This window comes from Panthera leo, chromosome D2 (assembly GCF_018350215.1).
Source record: "Panthera leo isolate Ple1 chromosome D2, P.leo_Ple1_pat1.1, whole genome shotgun sequence".
Taxonomy (NCBI): Eukaryota; Metazoa; Chordata; class Mammalia; order Carnivora; family Felidae; genus Panthera; species Panthera leo.
Window position 1 is genome coordinate 46272381 of NC_056689.1, and position 24579 is coordinate 46296959.

Genomic DNA, 24579 nt, shown 5'->3' on the forward strand with positions numbered 1-24579 from the left:
AAACCTCATGCATCTTTGAGTGTGAAGAATGAAAGCTGCTTTGCATCTTGGGTGAAAGGAAGGCCAGAGGTGCAAGCAGATACTAGTAATCTCTTAGAGAGTGTGCCATGTCAGAGCTAGATGTCTAGCTCTGTCTACCATGTCTAGCCTAGAGCTTAGGATTCTAGGTCCTGTCCTGATATTCACCTACCAGCTTTGAAACCTTGCCACCAAATCATGCAGTGACCTGGATTCCCAGGTTCTTCATGTTTCAAGTGAGAGTTTTCATCCCTAAGATATTAATGACCCCTGCCTTCTTTCAGTGACTCAGCATTTCCCCCCTCATATGAGTTATTGCACCTGCAGGAATGATGTTTTAATTTTGTTTTTATTTTTTTAATTGTTTAAAATATTTTATTTCTAAGTAATCTCTATACCTAGTGTGGGGCTTGAGCTCACAACCCCAAGATCGAGAGTCACATGTTCTACCGACTGAGCCAGCCAGGTACCCCTCAATTTTGTTTTTAAAGTGGTCATTGCTCTCGAATTATGGCTCACGTACTTGTTTGAAGTCTTCTAGCATCACAACATTGACAGTGACTTATGAGTTAGTCACTTCCATGTGTGTCATCCCAGACTGCCCGGCGGTATAGAACTTTTATTTATCGGCTTTCCAAATTAACCCTGGAAAATGCGTATGTATGTACATGCCTATGTATATACATGTGTAGTTTGAGGTCAAAGTGTCAGATTCCATTTCAGGGAAAAGGTTAATAAAATAGGACGTATATCCCCATGCACATGTAGTGAATAAAATGGTGAGATGCACCCCATGCTTACAAATGGCTCTCTTGTTGCCAACAATCATATACAGAAAATTCTCTATGTTTGATGGCCTGTGTTTGAAACACATAATCTTATTTACTCTTCATGACACCAGAATGAGGTTAGACGCTATTATTCCCAGTTTGCAGGATGAGGACACTGAGGCTCAAGGACTTAACTAACTTGTCCAGCATCTCACTTTGAGTCAGTGGAGCTAGGGGTCTAAGCCAGGTCTGGTGACCCTGAAACCCAAACTGAATTTCTTAGTCAGAAAACGGCAGTGTAAGCTTGTAGCCTGGGCTGTTTTCCTTACTGGAGGAGGCGCAAGAGGCTTGTGACCCCGGATGGCCCTTTGAAAGCCAAGCCAGTTGCAACATAGTGTGTATCCTCCTTTCAACTTCACCTCTGACAGTTTTTGCTTCCCCGTTCCTAGCATCTGAGAAGAAGTCGCTGGCCAGCCGCTCGAATGTGGGACATCCGAGCAAGGTCTCCTCGTGGAGTGGCAGCTTGTCTTCAGCCATGAGGCTGATGCCCGGGAGGCAGGCCAAGGACCCTGAGTGCAAGACAGAGGTGAGCTCAGATCCCTCTTCCCTGGAGAAGCATCAGGCCTTTGTTTCAGATCCCGTGAGTCATGTCTTCTCTGTCTGTTGTTGCTGGGTATGACTCAATTCCATGTTCTTCTGAGCATTTAAGGTTATGCATGTGACTTCCCAGTTGCAGCTACATGTAGGGGAACCAGGTCTTAGGCTGGCTTTAACTTGAAGTGACTATGGGCTCCCCTGGGGCTCCAAGAGCAGGGGTTGCTTACGGCATTAAAACCCGAACCAGTGCTACTTGCTATTCTCCTTTTGGGTCACGTGTGCTCAGAGAGCACTAGCCCACAGTTCAGTAAGAGCCGTATGTGTGGACTCAGCAAAGGGGTCAAAAACATTGGCACCGTTGCCAGGAGATGTAGCGGTGGATCCTCTTGACTATGTGGGGCTGAGTTGTCGGGATTTTTTGAAATTAATTTCTTTAAAGCTCTATAACAAACCATCCTAAAACTCAGTGGCACCAACAATGGGTTTTTGTGATCATGGATGCTGTCGTAAGGAGTTTGGAGCACGGAAGGGGTGGGGAGGTGCCTCTACTCCATGATGTCTGGGGCCTTGGCTGGGATCCTTGGAAGGCTCATTTACTCATACAGCTGATGGTTGCTGCTGACTTCAGTCTGAGACCTTAGCTGAGACTGCTGGCTGGAATACCTATACCTGGCTTCTCCGTAGGTCCTGGGCTTCCTTACAACCTGGAGGCTGGGTTTCAAGGGCTAATTTCCAAATAAGGGGGAAGGAGATACAGACAGACAGACGGACAGATACAGAGAGATACAGAGAGAGAGAGAGAGAGAGAGAGTCAGTCAGGCAGAAGCCACATCGCCTTCCATGACCTAGCTTCACCTCTGCTGCATTCCTTTGGTCAAGACAGGCACACAATTCTGCTTGGGTTCAAGGCAGCGGGGGGTGGGGGGGCAGAAATAGACTCTACCTTCTGGTGGGGGAAGTGGCAAGGTTCTGCAAGAGCATATAGGACTAGAAATATACTGAGGCTCTTCTTGAGAAGCACAATGTGTCATATATTCTAATGCTGGAGTCACTTATTTTCAGAGGCAGACTGTGGTCATTGAATGAACATGACCTTGGGATCAGGAAACGTTGGGTCATTTACTTAACTTCCCTGAGTCTTTGTCTCCTTGTCTCCACAAGGGGACAGATAACTGTGGGAAACTGTGGGAAGGGGCTCCCCAGGGAGGTGGAATAGATGGTTGATAGACCCATTACACAGCAGGAGCTTTCTGCCCATGTAACTTTGGAAAATGAGGTTGGCTCCAAATCCCCCCTGCTCAGAATGTGGGCTCTGCTGTCTCAATGGCTCCGTTGTCTATTGTGGCCAGTGACTGATGGGAGGGTACTATCATCAGATGCGGTGGAGAAGAGAGGAATGCGGGCTGCCTGTAACTGCTCAGGTAGCCCGGGAAGGAGACTTTCTTCTTTCTGAGCTTCAGAAACAAGAGGATTTAGGACATAGGGAGACAGAGCACAAACATAGAAGGGGAAACAAAATGAACTTGACTGGGCTGTCTGGCCACCTCATACTCAGAACTGAGGGTAGGATGCGTCCTTAACACATTGGCTTGTGGAAGACACTGCTCAGTCAGCTTGTTGATTGGCTGATTGTACAGATGTGTACATTGAATCTTAAAAAAAAAAAAAAACAAACAGTCAAGGGCTTTGCAGCCAGGAAATGGTGGAGTCAAGAAAGGGTCTCCTGTCTCTGTACTACTGAGCTTGACCTTAGGCAATTCTGTGACCTCTCAGAGCCTCAATTCCTGATCTTACAACTGTGCTCTGTCTATACTAGAACATGTGGAAGCACTTGGAAACTGCAAGTGCTTTAGAAATGGAAGACAGTTTCCAAAATTTGATCCCACCTTATTGTTCTCTCCGCCAAAGGGATGACCATCTCACCTGCAGTATAGCTCTTCTGAGCCCCCGAAGCTTGGAGCGTCCCCACTGGTGCCCAAGCACCTGCTCCTGACCAAGGCCATTTGTGACAGGAGGGGTCCAGCCCCTCTTCCCCCCTGGCTTCACCCTGGAACTTCTGTTCTTTGACCAAGTTAGCTTTGTCCCCAGGGGTCAGGTCCATCTGGCTGTGGAAGCTAGGGAAGGGACAGCTGGGATGCTGGCGTGGATGTGCATTGTATGGGAGCCCTTGCAGACTATTGATGTGCCTTCAGCCACTTCCCCATCCTCTCCTAGGCCACTGCCCTTGGCTCGGCTAAGTTGCCTCTGAGTCCTGGGGAGATCGATTGAGAAATAGCTCACCCGAAAGAAGCTTGAATAGATTGCAATACTTGAGGCCATGTAGGTCTACAAAGGGCTTGTCACAGTTTGCTCTGGGCTCACACGGAAGCAAAAATATTTTAAATCAGTTCTGTCTTTGGTGAAGGCAGGCTGCTGAAGATACTGTCTTCTACATCAATTGAGGTCTCATTCGTTCATTCATTCATTCATTCACTCACTCAACAAAATATTTACCAAGTGCTTACTTTGTACCCTGAAGTAAGCACTGAGGTTACAGAAGAGAGAACAATCTGACATATTCTCTGCTTTCATGGAGACTGCATTTTAGGGGGCGAAGATAGACAATAAACAAGTAAATTTGTAAATGTGAAGGGTGCTAATTGCAATGAGGAAAAATCGAGTAGGGTAAGTGGGAGAGGGTGGTTGTTTAGATGAAGGTGGTCAAAAGTCCTCTCTGGAAGGGGGGCATAGAAGCAGAGAAATAAGGAAGTGACTTTCTGGAGAAAGAGCAGTCAGGCAGAGAGGACCATCAGGCAAAGGCACTGAGACAGGCATGTGCTGGAATGCTCTGAGGCAGCAAAGACCAGTGTGGCTGGACTAAAGTGGGGAGAGGGCAGCCACAGGGGATGTCTCCCTCAGCTGTCAGCATCAGGAAGAACTGTGACTCCTGTCAGTGGTCTATTTCTGGGCACGGTGATCTGGGCACTCAGAATCTCGGAGAGGTAAACATGACCCAGGTCTTATAACTGCACACACCTAGTGGCATAAATTTCTGCAAAAAACATGCACATGCACATACATGTACATGCACACATCCCTTTCCCTGCTTCTTCCTTCCTGTTTGAGCCCTGCTTACCTTCCATCTGATTTATTCATCCTTTCTATAGTTTATAGTACCTTGTGGATTTTCTTAAAGATGAATTATTTTTGAAACAAAGTGTGCTGTGTTTTAATTTTAAAAATTAACTGCATGTTTGCTTTGGAGCATCTAATATCAGTAACTCGGTCGGGCTGGGCATGGTGCCTGGTACATAGGAGAATGTGCATAGGAGGATGTGCATGGGGCGAGGGAATAAAATGCTTTCTCCCTTTTTGCTGCGATGAAACTCACTAGCCTTCACATCCTGCATCCATCACTCATCCTCGCGAGATGCCTTTGTTGCTAACAGAAGGCACAACTTTTCAGGTACATATGTACGCTGTGATGTCATAGGATGAGAGCATCGACTGTTTGCCCTGGGGTCTGTTTAATTATTTTTAAAAATTAATTTTGATTATTACAGCTGATTACACCTCAGTGAGCAATGTAATTGATATTTTCTAATGTATCCCAAGGAACATTTTGTACAACATGCTTTTTGTTGTTGAAGGTTAAAGACTCCGTTATTGGTTTTTCCCTAAATATGCCCACATCATTAGTCCCTCCAGTGAGAAGGTCGCCATCTGGAAAAAGCAGCATGGAGACATTATTCAGGCACAAGTGCATGAAATTGGTGTTTCTGCATCTTCTGTCTCTCCTCTGGAAAGAAGAGGCTTGTAATTAAAGGAGTTGGTTTTGGAGGAAACATTATTCATTTGGTGTTATTCCTTATCATGTCAGCGGCTGACAGCTCGGTAGCACTGATGAATTGTTCCTTCGAGTGAGACATACGATACGCCATTCCTAACTCTTCTTACCTATCTTCATTTTCAGTATACAGTGTTCTCCTCTTGGCAGGTGAGCTGAACTTTGAGACGAGTCTGATATGATGGATGTCATTTCTTCCTTTTCTTCAGTCCCTTCTGGGATCAGATTGTAAAGTCACGGTCTCTCCTGGGGTGAAGGCTGTGGGTTTCAGCCTGTCGGACAGAGGTTGCGACCTTGGGCTCCTTTGAGGCCACCAAAGGCCACCCATGGTGTCTGGGAAGCTGCTTCATGTCCGCCTTCAGTTTAGAGAAACCCAGAGTGTGTGCCCCGGCCAGCCATTCCTCTTCACAGCCTGTGTGCGGCTTGCCGACTCAGTGGTAGGCTTCCTTGTTGAAAAATAAGCTGAAAAAACATCAACTACTAATGTTGGGTTCTTAGCTATGGTAGACACACTGTGGCAGTGTATGATATTAACATTATGAGAAAGCAGGTAAGGGGTTGACGGGACCTCTCTGTACTATATAACTTTTCTGTAAATTCAGAATTATTCCAAAATAGAGAGTATGTAATCTTCCTCCCTCCTTCCCCCTCCTTCTTCCTTCCTTCCTTCCTTCCTTCCTTCCTTCCTTCCTTCCTTCCTCTCCCTCCCTCTTTCCTCTCTCCCTCCCTCCTTCCTTCCTTCCTTCCTTCCTTCCTTCCTTCCTTCCTTCCTCTCCCTCCCTCTTTCCTCTCTCTCCCTCTTTCCTTCCTTCCTTCCTTCCTTCCTTCTTCCTCTCTCCCTCCCTCTTTATTTCCTTCCCTTCCTTCCTTCCTCTCCCTCCCTCTTTCCTTCCTTCCTTCCTTCTTCCTCTCTCCCTCCCTCTTTATTTCCTTCCCTTCCTTCCTTCCTCTCCCTCCCTCTTTCCTTCCTTCCTTCCTTCCTTCCTTCCTTCCTTCCTTCCTTCTTCCTTCATTCCTTTCTTCCTTCCTATGTTCTTCCTTCCTTCCTTCATCCTTCCTTCCTTCTTTCCTTCCTTCCTCTCCCTCCCTCTTTCCTCTCTCCCTCTCTTTCCTCTTTCTCTCCCTCTTCCCTTCCTTCCTTCCTTCTTCCTTCCTCCCTTCCTTCCTCCCTCCCTCTTTCTTTCTTCCTTCCTTCCTTCCTTCCTTCCTTCTTTTCTTTTCTTTTCTTTTCTTTTCTTTTTCTTTTCTTTTCTTTTCTTTTCTTTTCTTTTCTTTTCTTTCTAGAAAAAGCATTAGGAGTGCCTGGGTGGCTCAGATGATTAAGCACCCAACTCTTGATTTTGGCTTAGGTCATGATCTCATGGTTCCTGAGATTAACCCCTCATTGAGCTCTGTGCTGATAGTGCAGAGCCTGCTTGGTATTCTCTCTCTCTCTGCCCCTCCTGTGTATGAGCGCTCTCTCTCTCTCTCTCTCTCTCTCTCTCTCTCTCTCTCTCTCAAAAATAAGTAAAAAACAAAAAAAGAAAAAGAAAAGAAAAAACATTAGAAAACAGAAAATGGGCACATAGGACATGAGAGCTGGGGTCTGGGTGGGAAGGGGCTGTGAGGATGAGTGGCTGCAAGGCCTGTGAGCAGGGGGGCAGGGGTGATCAAGGTCACTGCAGGAGACAGGGAGGACACCATGGCTCATGCTAGATGTTCCTGAAGTGGGGGGTGGGGGGGTGGGAGTGTTACATGATGGGGGAGAGGTATGTTTCCTTTGTAGGGGTAGGATTGGAGGTTAGAGCCCCCGAGGGAAGGGCCAGACCGGGGCTGTGACATCACTTAGGGGGGAGATAAGGAGGCTTCAGGGGCAGTAGCTGGAGCAGTGGAAATCAAAGAACACACAAGAGACTTCTGTTTAACCAAGGCTGGGATGAGCAAAAGAAGGGGGCCCTGGCCTCTTCTCAATCAGGCTGTGAAAAGAAAGGCCCCCTGGGTGTGGCAGGTGTGAGAGGTGTGCGATTCAGATGGTTTTATTGGATCTGCAGAGAATCGGGAGGAACAAGCCAGAGGCAGGGGGTTGGAAGCTCAGTTCTAGCCCATAAAAAGGGGGCAGCCCCTCTGGGTGGGTGCAGCTGCCTGACCATGTCTTGTTCAGCAAAGCACGGGCTGGATTTTACCCCCACTTTCCTCCTGGGATCAGTGGTACATGTGTGGACCGCTATTTCATGCAAGAGCCAGGTAGGCCCCACCTGAGGAGGGAGACCCACACTTAGGAGCTTAGGGGCTTATAAATCAGGAAGACCCTCTGGGGCAGGGCCAGGCCCAGTGTCCACATGTCTCCATGGCTTTTGGAGGTAGCTGAGCAGGCTTCCAGTTGCTGTTTTCAGAGTCGAAATGGCTTATGTAGGAAAGCAGGGCCATATAAGAAGTAAGAGAAGGGTTGAAAAAGCACCACAGCCGGAGGGTGACGGGTGACACAGTGCACTTGCTAAAGTGCCAAAGACAAGCTCTTCGTAGGGATTCTGTGCCTGTCCTGGCAAAGGCACAAAAGCACACCACGTTTGCTCCAAAGTCCCTGGTCTCTAATGACTGGCCTGTGGGTGAACGCCCCGCCCACCAGGTGCACTGGGGCCTCCCATAAGACCGTCAGTGCCCACTCATGGGGGCCTGGATCACAGAGACTGCAGACCTGCCATTGGCTACCTCCCCGGATGTGTGTGCCCAGGCTCGGCGTCCCACCCCCCGACGCAGAGCAGCCCCGCCCCTGGTGGAGGAAGGGGTGCCGGCCGAGGCCAGCTGTATGAGGGGCCGCCCTGGCTCGGGTCCCCAGCAAAGGAAATGACACTTTTGACCATTCAACTCGGAGCACTTTACCCACTATGTCTTTCAAAAATCGTTGTGGAAAATTTCAAACATACACAGCAGCAGAGAAAATAATAAAATGAATCCCCGTGTATCTATCCATCACTCAGCGTCCACAATTTGCAACTCATGGCCAATCTGGTCTCATCCCTATCACTACCCACTTTCCCCCTCTGCACGGGATAATTCTCAAGCAACATCCCAGACATCATATCATTTCACGCATAAATGTTTCTGTATACTTATTTTCTCTTTAAAGAAATCACGAAACCCAAATAAAAATTGCGGAAAAGGAAGCAAGCGTGCCGAATGGGAAGGCTTTAGCAGGCACCGTGGGAGCCATCCAGCAGTTCTTGGTCTTTCTCTCTGGCAAGTTTGTATTTGTCGCCTGCTGCTTTGTGATTTTGGTCTTGCTGAGGCTGAGGGCACAACGAGCCTCCGAGAACTTCGTGCCCCATTTCAGGAGAGAGGGTGGGGACTGAGGAGGACAGAAGGCTGTTGAGTGGGGCGCTGTGGCGCCTCAGAGTTTGGGGGGATGAACGGCACTGAAGGCCGAGGCCTCAGATGTCACTCACCTGGGAAAAGGCTCATAAGGCAGGAGAGCCGTGGGGCTGAGAAGAGATTTCTGAAAATAGAAAGAAATAAGCTTTGACATGAAGGGGAGTAAGGGGTAGAGTAGCTGGTAGCAGCTGAGAAAAAGTCAAAATGCAACTGTGAGAACAGAAGTCCGAGTTCCCAGAGTCATTGCACTATAAGAGTTAAAGTAGAAAAATTTTTAAATCTGAAATTCAGAAGGCTGTCACATGGACTAGGTTTACTTCAACGTGATGTTTGTGGGCAAGACAGAAAGGACTTTCCTAGGAGATACATATGCCTTTAAGAGAGATGTGTGGAACGGGCACCTGGGTGGCTCAGTTGGTTAAGTGCCCAACTCTTGATTTCAGCTCAGGTCATGATCTCACGGTTCATGAGTTCAAGCCCCACGTGGGGCTCTGCACTGACAGAGTGGAGCCTCCTCGGGATTCTCTCTCTCCCTCTCTCTCTGCACCCCCCTCCATACTCTCTCTCTAAATAAAATTTTAAAAAACTAAAAAAAAAAAAAAAAGATGCATGGAAGCAGGTGGCCTGAATTTGTGGGAAAATTAAGACACATGAGGACTTCTAAAATCAAGCCAGAGGCTCTAGAGAGAGAGGTACAATCCTGATAATATGTTCTCGCTGGCGTGGCAGCAGGACAGAGAGACTGTCAAATCAGGAGAAGAGCTGGAGAGACAAAGCCACTGAAAATCATAGGAAAGAGAAAAGTGACTTAAAAAACCTGAAATCAAGCCCTTGAGAAATCACAATGCTGTGTTGGAAAATCCTGTTGTGTTCAGTGGTGGAAAAAGTCCTGTGAGCAAGTAATTAAATCGGACTGTGTTAGAAAAATAGAACCACTTAGAAGCAAATGAAAGTATGATTTAAAAAGAGTCTTTGAAAAGGGTAAATCGCTCTATGAATGGGAGCACAGTGACTAAGGTCTTCTGCTAAATGCAATCTTGGTTTTTAAAATTGCCATGGGCAAGGCTGCCAACCACTTACTTTCTCTTGCTGCCTTTCCTGAGATAACTGACCCTAAAAATAGTGTCACTGTCCCCAGCCTGGCCTTAGAGCTCTTCATGGTGTGTCTGGACTAGAATTATTTCCAGAAAGGACGTCCGTTACACTCTGGTTGTGGCGGTATTAGGGAGCAAGAAAGAGAAAAATGATGAGGTCCGTTATCTTAGTTCTTAAACCCTGAAATGCTCTTTTTCACTGCAGCTGAAGTTCTGTAGCATGACTCATAGCCCTGGTCTTGCAGGCAGTGGTGTTCCAACACCACACCCGGAACCGATCTTCCCACGGGAGCAAGGCATCCTGGTGATGGAGGTGGAGACACAGCATCGTAGGGTCCCGGGAACGCAGTCAGGCTGGGGCAACACCTGTGCGTGCGGTGTGCGAGTGCATGTGGGTGTGCGTGCGCGTGTGCTCGGGGCACTTGTGTGAGTTGCCCTTTAGGTTTTCTTCCAGTGGTCTGGGCGCCCAATCAGGGTACTCTCACTCATTTCCTCTATTCCCTTGACACACACACATGCGCACACACTCACACGTGCACACACACGTACACACACACCATTCTTCAAACAATTGATGTTAGAACCTACTCATCACATCGTTGAGAGGTGACCAGGGAGGAGTTGGTTCGAACGAGAAACTCCACACCAGAAGTGAACATGGGCGACTGGTCCTAACAGCAGAGGGTTTGAAAGAGCCGTAGTATCACTCACACAAGTGTTACTACCCAGATCGCCGGGGAAGAACAGTCACAGGCCGATGGAGACGGTGGCGTTTCTCTTTCCATTTTAAAGAAATCTTAAATGTTACTAGTCTATCAAAAGTCCTTGTTACAGGAGTTTGAAAAATAGAAGTAAATGAACAAAGCAAACACTGATACCTTTAATGATGTTTCTTTACCAAGTGCATCATTTGTGAGACATCCTTATCTTCATAATAGAAGGATAATTAACATCACTAATTATCTAATTAAGTTCATTAAGCATCCACCAACAGTGCACCGTGAAGTTGACATTATGTTCTACTGTCAACAAATGCTTTTGATTTCTTAGGAAGTAATTAAAATGTAAATTAGCATGCAATTATATGCACAGGGGAAGTTTTGAATTAGATATTCATTTCAAAACTGCTTAGAGCAACATAGTTTTTGTTTTTTTCTTCAATAAAAGCAGACATTTTGCTATTAATGGTATATATTAAAGTTGCCATTCTGTTGTTTAGTGTTTGAATCATTGCCAGGTTATAGCACTGATATGACACAGTGTTTAGTTGATATGTTTGCTACTGTGCTTTGTGTTTTATTTCATATGTTGGTTTGTCTGTGTCTTTTGTGTTTAAAAATACCACAACTGATTTTTTTTTTTTTTCTGAGAGCTTTCTCTAACTTAAACCTCCAGCTGACTTTGCCCTTTAAAGGCATTTTAGGTCAAATCTCTTAGGTTAGATCCTGTCAGGTTAGATTCAGGGAATGGAATCATTGGCTTGCTGAGAGCCGGTCACGCACATGCCCCTACACACACAGGGAAGAGGGAGGTTGCACAGATCAGACTTGTGGTACGGCCACCTTTGATTCCAAGTTCAAATTTCTCTTCTTTTTAGGGCAGCCCTTTGGTTTCTGATGAAATATCATAATTTGGGGCGCCTGCGTGGCTCCATCGGTTAAGTGTCCGACTCTTGATGTCAGCTCAGGTCATGATCTCATGGTTGTGCACTTGGGTGTGGAGTCTGCTTAAGATTTTCTCTCTCCCTCTGCCCCTCTCCCCTGCTTGCACTCTCTCTCTCTCTCTCTCTCAAAAAAAAGAAGAAATATAATTTTATTATAGATCGGGACAGATGGGGACGCTTCCTGAAACATCACAGCATCCCCAGATATTTGCTGGAAGAGAAGGTCCTAAGACAGAAGCCACCATGCCCAAAGTCTCAAAGTTCTCATTTTTTTCAACAATCCCAACTGAATCCTAGAATGCAGGTGTTTTATTAAATCTCACAATCTATTGTCAGAGCCCCGTGGGTGTGATACCCACCTCCACCATCTTCTTGCATGAAGACACGGGGTCATTTGAGCATTGAGCTGATGTCACCTGTTTAGTGAGGAGGAAAAGTCTCTGCTCATGATATTTGAACATCCTCAATCACTTTTTGCATGGTTTTTCCAGGGATGGATTTAGGTGGTGCTGGATCCAGACCCCTCAGTTTTGTGTGAACAAGATTTCAGATAAATGCAGAGAGAATACGGTGGCCTAAGAGAGACTGTCCCTTGTTCTCTTGAAAGGATCGACATCAGGGTTTGGCCATGAGTAGAGTCTGCTGAATCACCGTCATAACTGTGGATGCAGACATGCCCATGGTCTAAGCAGAGAGAGGCTGGTGTCTTGGGGCAGGTGGGGGGACAGCATCATGGTACAGGGACTGGTGAGGGACAAGAGGCCAGCTGGACTGTGACGAGCAGTGGCATCACGCTAGAGGAAACCCACACAGGATCTACATAGAGATAAGCAGTTTGGGGATGGGCCCTGACATCTGTCCCATCTCTGCTGGCAAGCTGTGTGTTGTGGTGTGGCCTGCATTTTTGTTCTCACTTGTCAGTCCGGAGGGGGGCTCCTTTTTCCAATCCATGTAAAGGATAGTGGCTAGGCTGGCAGAGACCTTGGCCCGATCGAGGGATCCCACTACTAAAATCAGATGATGTTGACCTTCTCTTAACAGGCAGCAAGCACCTACCTCAGCAAACAGAATTGTCTCTACCAGAACTTTCCTCTCAACTGTTTATTCTTAAAACTTATCTTTTAGAAAAAATTTTTAATGTTTCTTTTTGAGAGGGGGGCAGGCAGAGAAAGGGGGAGACACAGAATCCGAAGCAGGCTCCAGGCTGTCAGCACAGAGCCTGATGCAGGGCTCAAATCCATGAACCGTGAGATCATGACCTGAGCTGAAGTCAGATGCTTAACCGACTGAGTCACCCAGGCGCCCCTTAAGTGCGGTCTGCTTTATCGTGACTTCCTAAGAATACAAAGTCCATACAATAAATGAATAATCAATACCAACAGCAACTCACTTCATCCCACGGCTGGTCTGTGGCCCTGCCTCATGCTAGTCACACATTTCCTCCTCTGTGACTGGCATGAAGGGATGGCAGCGTCATGATGCCCCACAAATGTGCCATGATGCCAAGGGCTCTCCCACCTGAGAGCAGCCCAAAACCACCTCTGAGCGCTTTTCTGGTCATTCAGCTTCACAGGAAATGGGGCTAAAGTTGCTCTGCTCTTGGCAGCTAGATGATTTAGCTTGAACCCTCTCCAAGAGAGCAGGCACTGAGGTTATGCAAGTTCCACAAATCAATGGAATATTCTCAACATAAGGTCCCGACCACTGCCTGTTGAAAGGCGCATTGAATCTAAATTATGTTTGAAAAGTCTTTAGGGACAAATACTCGGTTCCTTCTCCAGAGACATCTATCCAAACAGAAACATCTAGTCTGAAAAAGTTTACTAGACCTTTCACCTCCTTTTGCTAGTTTTTCTTTCTTTCATCTCTGTAGTATTTTTATTACAAAATCAGGCTGTGTTTGTGCACCATATATAGTGGGTGTCGTTGAGGAATGTTTCAAAGTAACTTGAGGTTCAAGTCTGCAGCTCAATCCACGATATTTTAATGTACACAAATACTTCATCCTACGCAATTCAACAGCGTAGGAATTTATTGAATAGGCAGAGTGTTCCTCTCTAAAAATATGGAGATGAATGGCCTGTGATCTCTATATTTAAAGAATACTTTTGTCATTTATTGATCTCTCTCCTAGATGGCATCTAAGAAGAATTACAGTAGATGAGTTTCTGAAAAAAATGTATACAGGTGAAGATTTTATAAATTGAAACAGATTTGAAATCAACTTAGGGACCTGGCAATTTAAAGGAATCCTGGGTTGAATCCTTTTGAAAACTGCAGTCCTTTACTTTAAAGGCAAATTATACCCAGGAATTTATTTTGAGGTTCAGATTTCCTAATGTGCGACACACCTGCATCCCCAAAACCAATGTTGTGGTTGGGGGAAGGTATCATTGTCCTACAAAATGCTTTCAGTTTTGAAAAATTATGACATGAGGTTGGGAGAAACATCTTTTTGTTTCCTTGTCCAGATTTGGATTTTTAAAACTTAAGTATATTCATCAATGTAAGAACGCTTTTGAGTTCCTAAGGCAGAAGTGTCCCAAACTATGTAAATGATAAAACGGCAGATGGTGGTGGGGTGGAGAGTGAGCGCGGGGCCCTCCCGAGGCGCTGTTGCCATTCACAACCCGCTAGGCCCCACTCCCAGCTCGGCCGCCAGGCGCCTGCCACGTGAGTTACAGCCGCGTTCTCGCCCTGGGACCCATCTATTATGAGAAACCATTTTGGTTAATTAAAAAAGTGTTTCCAAGTCTCAGAACAGGAAGTTCTGAAATTTCCTTCCCTTTGCTGTTGTCAATGGGGGTTGGTGAAGACTCGACTCCGTGGCCTGGAAGAGGTGGGGGAGAGTGGAGACAGCAGAAGGAACCATGGCCGTCCAGTCCTGGTGGCCTGGGAGAAAGGCTCAGGGGTCCTCGGGTGCTGGTGGATCTACTGGTATAATTAGGGGTGTTGAAGAATTAGCTGAGGTCATTGAGTAAATCAAAAGTGCAGTTGAATGGGTCTGTGTCGCATCGGTTCTTGCAAATGGTCCCTCACCCTCGGACCTCTGTGTCCAAGAGCTGCTGTATGGGCTGGGGCAAGAGATGAGGTGTCCGCTCACAGTTTGGGAAACGGACTGTGGGCAAAAGGGAATAAATGAGAAAATATTCGATAGTGTGACACGATCTGGAAGAAATAGACGGTGTCTTAGAGACTGGCTCGTGATCACTGTGGGTTGGATGTGATAATTCAGTTGAGAGGAAAGAGTAGCCATCCAGCACCTGGGGAATGTCGGTTCCCGAAATGGGCCCAGCTAGTGGGATGGTGGGAATGAGTTGGTGTATTTGAGAACAGATCCATATAAATGGGGCATGGAGCTCAAACGGGAGAGTGATCCAGGAGGAGGGTGGCAGGAACCAGCTGTCAAGTGCCATACTAGCTTCTCTGGGGGATCAGAAAATATGTCTGCATCCTTGACTATATCTGTATCCGTCTCTATTTCTCTCTCTCTCTCTCTCTCTCTCTCTCTCTCTCTCATCTTTAAGCACCCATTTCTTCTGCAGACATTCTCTCCAAAATCCCATGCACATTCATTGATGTCCTATCGTATCCCAGGCCCTTGAGTTAAGGCCAGCACAGACAGGGTCCCTGACCAGGGAGCCCACCTTCTTAGGAGGGTGAAATAATTACAGTGTAACAGGAGGTTAAGGCCCAAGAAGTGCCCAGATGAGACAGGGCCTCGCATGAGCTTCTTGGAGGTGTTTGAGCTGAGACTTGGAGGAGGAGGAAGGGGAGGAAGGATGTGAGGGAAGATTGGAAGTGAGGAAGGGGCCCCTTCAGGTGCAGAGGGACAGTTGTGACCATCTATCTGCCTTGTGGGTTAGCTGCTAGTCTGGTATTACTGGAATATCATATCCAGTTTGTCTTAACTTAATTTCATGTATTTATTTATATTCTGATTCACTCCCCAGAGGATTTATGTTACCTTCAGATAAGGATGCATGTGCTAAAACACAGAAACGAGATCAGAAAAAATAATAATAGAAGAAGAAAGCCAATTCCCGGGGAATTAAGATCATTAACATGCAGTCTATAAAGAGTAACAGCCAAGCATCTATACTGTGCTCTAGCTTTCTGGCTGCCATTGTGGAACAAGAGGCAACATAGTTCATACGTTTATCCCCCACCCATCAATTACACTTTTGCTGGGAGGTAGAAGAACTTGCGAACAGGGACCTAGGGAGACCAAAGCAGATGGCCCTGCCGAGCATCTCCTTGCCACCCCTACTGGGAATTTTTAAGGATGTGATCTGACCATGTCACGTCCCTGATCAAAACCCAGCATTTATTGCCACGCCACCCGGAATAGGACACAGACCCACAACCCCGCGGCGAGAAACCTGACCTCGCTGCTTTTCTAAGCCCCTCCCTTGCCCCAGTCCTGTGCAGTCTGCAGGGCAGACCCATATTTGGTTACAGTGCACCCTGTCTTCTCCCATCTGTACCCTGGGGCAAATGTGGGTCTGTCTGGCCTGAACGAGCCTCCCCCTACCAGAGGACCAACTGCTTCTCCTGGACTTTAAATCCCCCGCCCCTTCTGAAAGCCTGCCACGCCCTCTCCGGCCTGGCCGAGACCCTGCACAGCCACAGCTATCTATTTTTCACTCAACGGTGGCGCATCTGTGAGGGCCCAGCCTAAGGGAGGAGGCAGGTGTGTTGGTGTTGATTGCATTACCTGTGAGCGACAAACAGCCCAACAGTGGGTGCCTACTGGCAAGCCCTGGGGTGACCTCCCAAGAGAGCCGAGGTGAGCAAGTGTGTGCAGCACCAAGGAAGACAGGGATACGGTCAGGACCACCCTCAGGTAACTCCTCTTGTGGACCCAGATTGCAGTCAGGGCCGTCCTGAGTACGCAGGTCAAGAGTTCTGCTCTGGAGGCAGACAGTGACAGGACAGTCCCGGCCAAGGTGGCCTTGTCTCTCTTCTCAAAGCCGAAAGAAGGAATCCTCCCTACAAGCTCCAGTCTCCTTTTGTTTTCTCTCTTTGACATGGCAGTTTCAGCACTGGGCATTATCTGGAGTGAAAATCCTGCCATAACAAAGCATCACAGACTGGCGGCTTCACCAACAGATATCTCTTTTCTCACACTTCCCATCTGTCGGAGCCTCATGGAGGCCCTGATGCCCAAGGAGGAAGCAAAGAGGAGGGAGGGTGGCTTCGTCGAGAAGACTCGTTACCTGCAATCCCAAAGCCTTTGTCCTTTGCTGCACTGGAGTGTCGTTGTTGTTGTTGTTTTGAGTAGTCATTCTCCATGCACTCATGACGATTGAATTTAATAAAAACATCACAGTTCAAAAAAGACAAATTAGAAACCACCGTTCATCTTAGAAATTAATATGTGAGTGAATTTAACAAGAGATGAATTGCGCTGTGGTGATCTGGTCCCTCCTCAGCCACTCCGAGCACCAGTTGTTTGTCATTATTGCTGGAAATATGATTATTACTCTGGTATTGCTTGACATTTATTAAGAATCCAGGGGCTATGTCTCCATAGCAGAGAAAAGTGCAATTATCTGGGCACTTGGAGAAAAGAGCGTTTCCTGGCCCGAGTTGTCCAAATAGATATCCCGCAAAGACCCCTCGACCATGACCGCACCTGGCTCTCTGGGCACACGCCCCTCCTTCACGATGGGCTGCTGACATTTAATGTGCACATGTATAGATATTGTACGTGGCTTATGAATGAACACACAAGGAAAGCATTTAATTGCTTCTGTCACGTAACCCAAACCAGGTCTCCACCAAGGACTTATATTTAAAGGTAGATGCGTCAGCCTTTTACAGAGAAGGCATAAACAGAAGAACTTTATTGAATGTTTTATAGTCAGGAAAATCCTGATTTTCAGATGGTTTAGAAAAACTTTTTTTTAATGTTCATTTATTTTTGAGACAACGTGAGAGACAGAGTGCAAGCAGCAGAGGGGCAGACAGGAAGACACAGAATCTGAAGCAGGCTCTGGGCTCTGAGCTGTCAGCCCAGAGCTTGATGTGGGGCTCGAACTCACAAACTGTGAGATTATGACCTGAGCCGAAGTCGAACGCTTAACTGACTGAGCCACTCAGGTGCCCCTCAGATGGGTTTAAAGTGCAGGGGTGTGAAGGCCAGACCTGAAAGTGTTGCCACTGGCCCTGATGGATCTCCTTAATCCTGACCACATGGAGTGCTTCACTCCACACAGGGAACAAACAGCTGCAGAAAATATGGCCCGGAGGAGTGACAAGGGTCTGTGAGTTTCATGTCAATCTCTCAAACTTTTATTGTTGTCTCTGTTTACCTGGCCCTTGGGGGCAGAGATGGGCAGTGTCCCCAAGGAGCTTATTCTAATGGGGGGAGGGTGCTAGTGGGAAACCCAGCCACAATAATTCAGAATACTGCTCTCACAGTTTTCTACTCTATCGTGGGAGTCCTGAGGAGGTTTCCAGGAAAGAGAAGAGTATTAATGATGGTTTCATGGTACCTACAAAGTGTGTGCACAGAGCATGGTTTCTTCTGTCGCTCATTGCCACCCCATGACATTACACTGTTAATCAAATCTCTCTTCCTCTCAGCCCCCACCAATGGAGAAAAGGTGACTAGTGAGTGACGATGATAGTGACCAATGGGAACGTGAGATCTGTGGTTGGGGGGTGGGGCAGTCTCTTCCACATCTGGTTTCACTCCTGCCTCCATGAATGGGAGCTCACCTGAGTTTGACTTGCACCTGTCTCTTTTTTCTTTGGCCAGAGAGACCAGGGGTGAAAGGACTCTAGATCTGACACCAACATCGAATGGTTATTTTTTTTTTATGGAATTATTAGTGAATACTTGTAACCTAAAAGATTTGTAAGGAAGGTTGCCTACAGTGGAGTCATGTTATATAGATTAAGTTTTAAAATATATCCATGAAACGAAAAGCAGGCTGTGAACAGTACTCTCACAGTTCCTTCACATTGTTCATTGAGAACAATACCATTTTGACTCTGTGAATTCGGCACCATACGTCTGCATATCCACCGCACAGCTTTCCCACCCTTTGGGGAATTAATTACTGTTTCTTTGTTAAGTGTCTGATGAAGTGGTTGGCTCGTGCAATTAGGGGGAACGAGATTTGCCAAAAAACCATTTGTCTTTGAACATGAGAATTACACTCAGCACAATGAATTGTTTATACCCAAGGGCATTGTGGAGCCGTGCCCAGCTGGGAGAGCAGTGACTCTTACCTTCCGTCGCAGTTTCATAATGGGGTTTGGGTGGGAAGCTGTGAGAATTTCAGTGTATTTTCTAATACACTTTTTGTCTAGGTATACCTTTCATATACTTTCCATCTTCATATTCAATACTGCCACGTGTGCCTCACCCAGCTTCCCCTGTTGATAACATGTAAGATTACTGTGGTGCATTTGTCACAGCAAAGAAACTGACGTTGGTACATTACAGTAACTAAACTCCAGACCTCATTTTGCTTTCACCAGTTTTCCCACTGATCCGGGATCCAGTGAGGGGCACCGCATCACAGTTAGTTATCGTGTCTCCTTGGGCTCCCCTGATCTGTGACAGTTTCTCAGACTTTTCCTTATTTTCCATGACCTTGACAGTTTTGAAGAGTACTGGTCAGATGTTTTGGGGAGTATGCCTCTATTTTGCTTTGTCTAATATTTATCATAACTCGCTTGGGGCTGTGAAGCTTTGGAAGGAAGATCACAAAGAAGAATGAGCTTTCACCACATTGCATCAGGTCAGGGGTGTGTGACACCCGTGTAAATCATCACATGGTCCTGGTGCTGTCTCCCAGATTTCTCCACTGCAGAGTTCCTCTCATTCCCCTTCCCATACTTGGTTTTTTGGAAGCAAGTCCTTAAGACCAGCCCACCCTTCAGAGTGGGCTCCTGGTGAGGAAAGCATCTACATATATTATCTGAAATTCTTCCGTAAGGAAGGTTTTTCTCTTCTGCCCCATTATTTATTTATTCAATCTTTTTTTTTTATATCCGTAGGGTCTCATCCATATTTATTTTATAATTTGGGCTATCATCCTCTAAGCCTGTTATTTATCTTGCGTTCGATCACTCCAGCTCTTTGCTGAGAATATTTAATTGATCTCACACTTGTTTTCACCGTAGGTCTCTTGATCTTTTGTCCATTGATCACAAACATGAATCCACATGCCTTACATGTATTTTAGTGCATCCTTACTGTAATCATTCTAACATTCTTGGAGTGTGTATTATTCAGGATAAGTTAGGTTATGTTGCGGTAACAAACATCCTCGAACTGAATTGTCCTAAAATAGCGAAGGCTTATTTCCCACCTGTGTTACAAGTGCCTTGTGAGTTGGCCAGGAGTCTACCGTGCCTTGTCCTCCCTCAGAGACATTAGCTCGTGGAGCAGCCATCATCTAGAACATTGAGTGTTACCATGGCAATTAAAAAAGAACTTAGCAAATATCTCATGAGTCTTTTAAGCTTCTGCACACTTCTCCCCAGCCCCACCTAGCTAAAAGGTAGCAGGAAGGGTGATCATGCCATGTCCCTATAGGAGGAGAGAACTGACACTATTTGGCCAACAGCATTATTGGCCACCATACTGTTTTTTCCTTCAGGTTTTCTTTTCTATGCAAATCTATACAGATTTAACTCTTATTATTGTTAGCATATGGCTGTCCAACCTCCTTTTAAAAATCAATATATCGAAAACCTGGTTCCATATCATTAAATCTTTTTTGCCATCAGGGCTGCAGTGAACGGTTGTATAGGTTGCACGCAAAGGCATCTGGCCAGAGTGGCAACAGGAAGCTGAAATCCAGCCTTTTTTCCATTATTCAAGTCATCCATCCAGGTCCAGGACAGTATCTGCCCAAAAAGGGACACAAAGGTGCTATGTGGGCTAGTGGTGGCGTTTTGGGAGAGCATGATTTGTATGACTGCATAATACTGTCTCATAAGGAAGAGCCAGCCTCCCATGTGTTGATATTTACGTTGTTTCATTTTGTGCTACTATACCTGGGATGGTGGAAAATGTTGTCAGTGAATGTTTGTGTATGTATCTTAGGGTTTCTTTGCAAGAAATTACAAGCAGAGAAAATGGTGAGGATTCAAAAGAGATGTACAAAGTGTCAGCGCACAGTAGATAACAGTCCAGGTGAAGAGTTTAGTCCTGGACCCAGCACGTGTGGTGCTTGGCTGGAGAGGCCAGGAGCTCTAGCTGTAATCTTGGCCCCAGGTTCCTGAGCAGAGTCTGAGGGGCTGTCTTCAGATGCTGGCCTTCCTTGTGTTTGCAGGGCCACACAGCTGTGATTACAGGGCTAATGATGCTTTAAACAAACAAGTGTAACGACCATCATCAGAGGACAGCAGGCACTTCCTGTGGGGCCATGTGGGCAAGAGGGTCACCAGCATCTGGCCAGCCCCAGGGGTGCCCTGGCAAAGGTGGGCCCTACCAAGCCGAGGTCAGCTCACTTACAGGTGAGCCCACAGTGGGATATGCCCCATTCCCCAGTCCAAGATCTGGTCTGGATTCTGTAGCCAAGCCCTTCCCTAAGGAGGCACTGGGACAGCAGGGCACGGGCTCTAAACCAGATCTGGACCCTCTCAAACCTCCAAACAGCCGTCTGAGGCCCTTTGTTCTACTTCAGAGGTTCTCAAACTCTTTAACACACAGGCAGTTGCTAAGCAAAGGCTATTTAGTTCCAATAAACGATGCAGAGCTCTGCCCTGAATTTGTCCCTGATCCATGTGCCACATTCACTGCTGCCCAGGCAGATGGGCCTGTGCCCTTGAACCGACCCAAATCGCCCACCTCCTGTCTCTACATACCAAGTGTGACAACTTTCTAGAGCATGAAAGTTCTCAAAGCCCAACAGGAGAGTAGTGTTTGCCTAGCACTGTGGAGACGCGCGGGGTGGAAATGTGCGTGGGGAAGACACGTGATGGCGGCCTCCAAGAGCTCATCTTCCGGGGCTTCCACTTCCTTGGAGTGTTTTGTTGGAGTCATTCACCCTCGCTTATCCCACTTATCATCATACAGATTTGTCAGGAGACTAAATATTAAATGTGATAATGCACATGGAAACTTCTTTGTCCTCTGTAAAGTGCTAGGTCCTTCCTTTCACCTCCAAGCACGAAGAGCCTCTCCCTCCCCCAGTACTCAGGTCAACCTCTACTTGGGCTGCCGATCTCATCCTTTCTCGTTTATCTGGCAGAACCTGCACCATCAGGGACCTTTTCCTTTGCTTTTCAACTGTCTCCCATTCACTGCCAAGCTCCCCTCAGTGCGGTAATACACTTGAGTTCTATTCTTCCTCTTTTATCCTATGACCTTCTCCCACCTCTTTTTCTCTTCTTCAGAGTCAAGTTTCTTGAATGAGTTGCCTATACTCATGGTCTCCACTTCCTTATCCTATTTCTAGTTGACTTATTGCTATCTAATCATCCCTCTGAAACAACTCTCAGAAGTTGCCAATGACCAGTTCCTGCAGACAAATCCAATGGATTTGTCTCATCTTACAGGCCTCATCTTACAGGACTTCTCTGGTGCATTCGCTGTGGTCACATGGCCTTGGCTTCCATGGCCTCTCTTTATGGTTTTCCTTAAACCTCTCTAACCTTTCTCCTGCTGGCCCGAACTTTGCTAGTGTTTTCCAGCTTTTGTACCTTGTCTCCCCAGTCTCCTCTTTGTACCTACTCTCTAGGAGGGATCTTATCATCTCTCAGGGTTTTCCTATCATCTGGTTGGTCATGACTCACAAATTCATCAACCTGGGATGTCTCATCTGAGCTTTATTCGAGGGATGTGCAGCCATACCTCTGACACTTGAATTCAGCGTGTTACACATCACATCATTTAAACTTGCTTTCTCTTGTTCTTGTGATCTCTCTCTCTCTTTTTTAAATGTATATTTATTTTTGAGAGAGAGAGAGAGGCTGAGAGAGAAGGCGACAAAGGATCCAAAGACGGCTCTGCGCTGACAGCGGAGAGCCCGATGTGGAGCTCGAACTCACCACAAGATAGTAACCTGACCTGAAATTGGAAGCTTAACTGATTGAGCCACCCAGGCATCCTCTCTTAATTTTTCTTAGTTTATCTAATTTAATTCACTCAATTAGGCAAACCAGAAATTTTGGAGAAATTCTTACTCTCTCATACAGTCACTGATTCCTACCAATTTTACATTTCTTATAGTTCTTGAATTTGACTTCTCCACTTTACTCATTCCTCCATCTAATGTCTCACTTGTCCTGTGACAGTAGTGTCCTAAGGGGGCTCCCTACTTCCAGTCTTTCCTTCATTAAATTCGTCTTTCAAATTGCTGTAAGAGTGAGCAATTAAAATGCTAATGGACCACATCAGACTTCTATTTAAAACCTCTCCTTTAAGATACATACAGCTAAAGCAACATCTCAACCACAGAACCTTCCCTGAACATGATTGGTGATGAGGTCTCCTCTTCTGTGTATTTACTGGGTCCTGTGTTACCATGTCCTGTGCATAGCTCTGTCTCAACATTGGTCATGGCAGCTCATAACCATCTGTCTCTTCCATCACATTCCACAAAAGCAGATATGAGGTTCATCTTTGTACTCCAGCGCCTGGAAAATAGGAGAAGGACAATGAATGTTTTCTGAACTTAACAATAGAGAGTAAATTTGACATTAGAAATGAAGTATCTGAGCAAGGATGCAAACACTCCTGGGCTATAGCTATTGTAGCTAGGCTATTTTTTTGAAGAGTAAAGATGGTTTATAACTTAACTCACACAGAATTTTATCTAATTGTGAAGTTCGAAGAGACCATCTAAGTCAACTGTTTTTAACTGATCTTACCTGTGACCTACATACAAATAGTCTCTTTGGGTGACCCTTTTCAGTTTACAGAGTACTTTCATTCTACAGTCTCACCCTATCTTCATAACATCTATTTAGAATAATCAGAAGAGATACTGTTAACCTCATTTTATAGATGGTAAATCAAATCTCAAGACATATCAAGTGGTTTGCCCATGTACTGTGGGTAGTAAGGACCAAGAACCAAGGTCCCTGGACTTCTCTTTCTACCTCCAGACCCTCACTTAGCAACACGGAGCAACATGGAAGTCTGGACATGTTGTCACATGTCTTGCTGGAGTCTGCCTGCCTGAGAAACTCCCTGCTCTGGTCCCATTTAAGCCCCTGGGGTCACCCACACAAGGCCCATCCATCCCTTTTTGGCAAGATGTGTGGCACATGTGCTACGTGACAGGAGCTGCTTTGTGTCCAAGTGCTCCCCAAGAGCTCTCTTCTGCTGCAAGTCTCCAGAGCACCGTGTATGAAAGAGGTCTGGGCTTCTGCCTTAGATGTAAAATTAGTCAAATTTGTCACCATTTTATGTCACTTACAATGCTCATAATGATTGCTTTACTTATAAATGTGTGTAAGTATGTGTAAACAGCCATATGAAAGAAAATTCTGCAAAAAAAAAAAAAAAAAAAGGAAATCAAAGAAAAGAAAGAAATCATTCTATTCCCACTACTTCAAAACTGTTAAGTGGGGTTTTACAATTATATTGTTTTTGAATCTGTGCTGATATATTGTTTTGAATCTGTGCTGATAAACACTTTTTTTATTTTATTGAAATGTAACACACATAGAAAAAAGTGTTTAGATCACAAATATTCACATTTAAGAATTTTAACAGAGTGAACATGTGACCAGTACTCAGAGAAGAAAATATAGCATTATATTATATTACCCAGAAGCACTCCCAAACCCCATGTTCTTTCCTGGTCACTAGACCCCTCTTTTCTCCGAGGAACCATTATCCTAGCCTCTAATATCACACATTAGTTTTTCATGCTTTTACTTTTATGTAAATGAAATGACATAGTATATATGCTTTTCTCTGGCTTATTTCCCTCCAGACTGTGTGCAATTTATCTATGTCATTGCATGGAGTGGTAATTTATTGATTTTCATATTGTTAGAACAATAATTCTTAGGACCCATTTACCCTCTTAAAAATGACTGGGGACTCCAAAAAGCCTTGTTTATGTTTATTGTATCTATTGATATTTACCACATTAGAAATTAAGACAAAATTTAAAAAGTAATGCATTTTATTAATTCATTTAAAAGTAACAGTAATAAATCCATTATATTTAAAAATAAATAGCACTTTTAATGAATATGTTTTTCAAAATAAAAATTATTAAAAGGGGAGTATTGTTTTATATTTTTGCAGGTCTCTTTAATATCTGTCTGACTTAGTAA

General features: G+C 45.6%; 1 protein-coding gene across 7 annotated transcripts in view; it reads left to right on the top strand.

Annotated features, from left to right (window-relative positions):
- Positions 1–24579, top strand: part of WDFY4 (WDFY family member 4) — a 309530-nt gene that overhangs the window by 162659 nt on the left and 122292 nt on the right. For all 7 annotated transcript variants that reach the window (XM_042907733.1, XM_042907735.1, XM_042907734.1 and 4 more), the window contains one exon: positions 1238–1374. In XM_042907733.1, coding sequence (XP_042763667.1) covers positions 1238–1374 — 137 coding nt within the window. The remainder of the gene's footprint in view (positions 1–1237; positions 1375–24579) is intronic.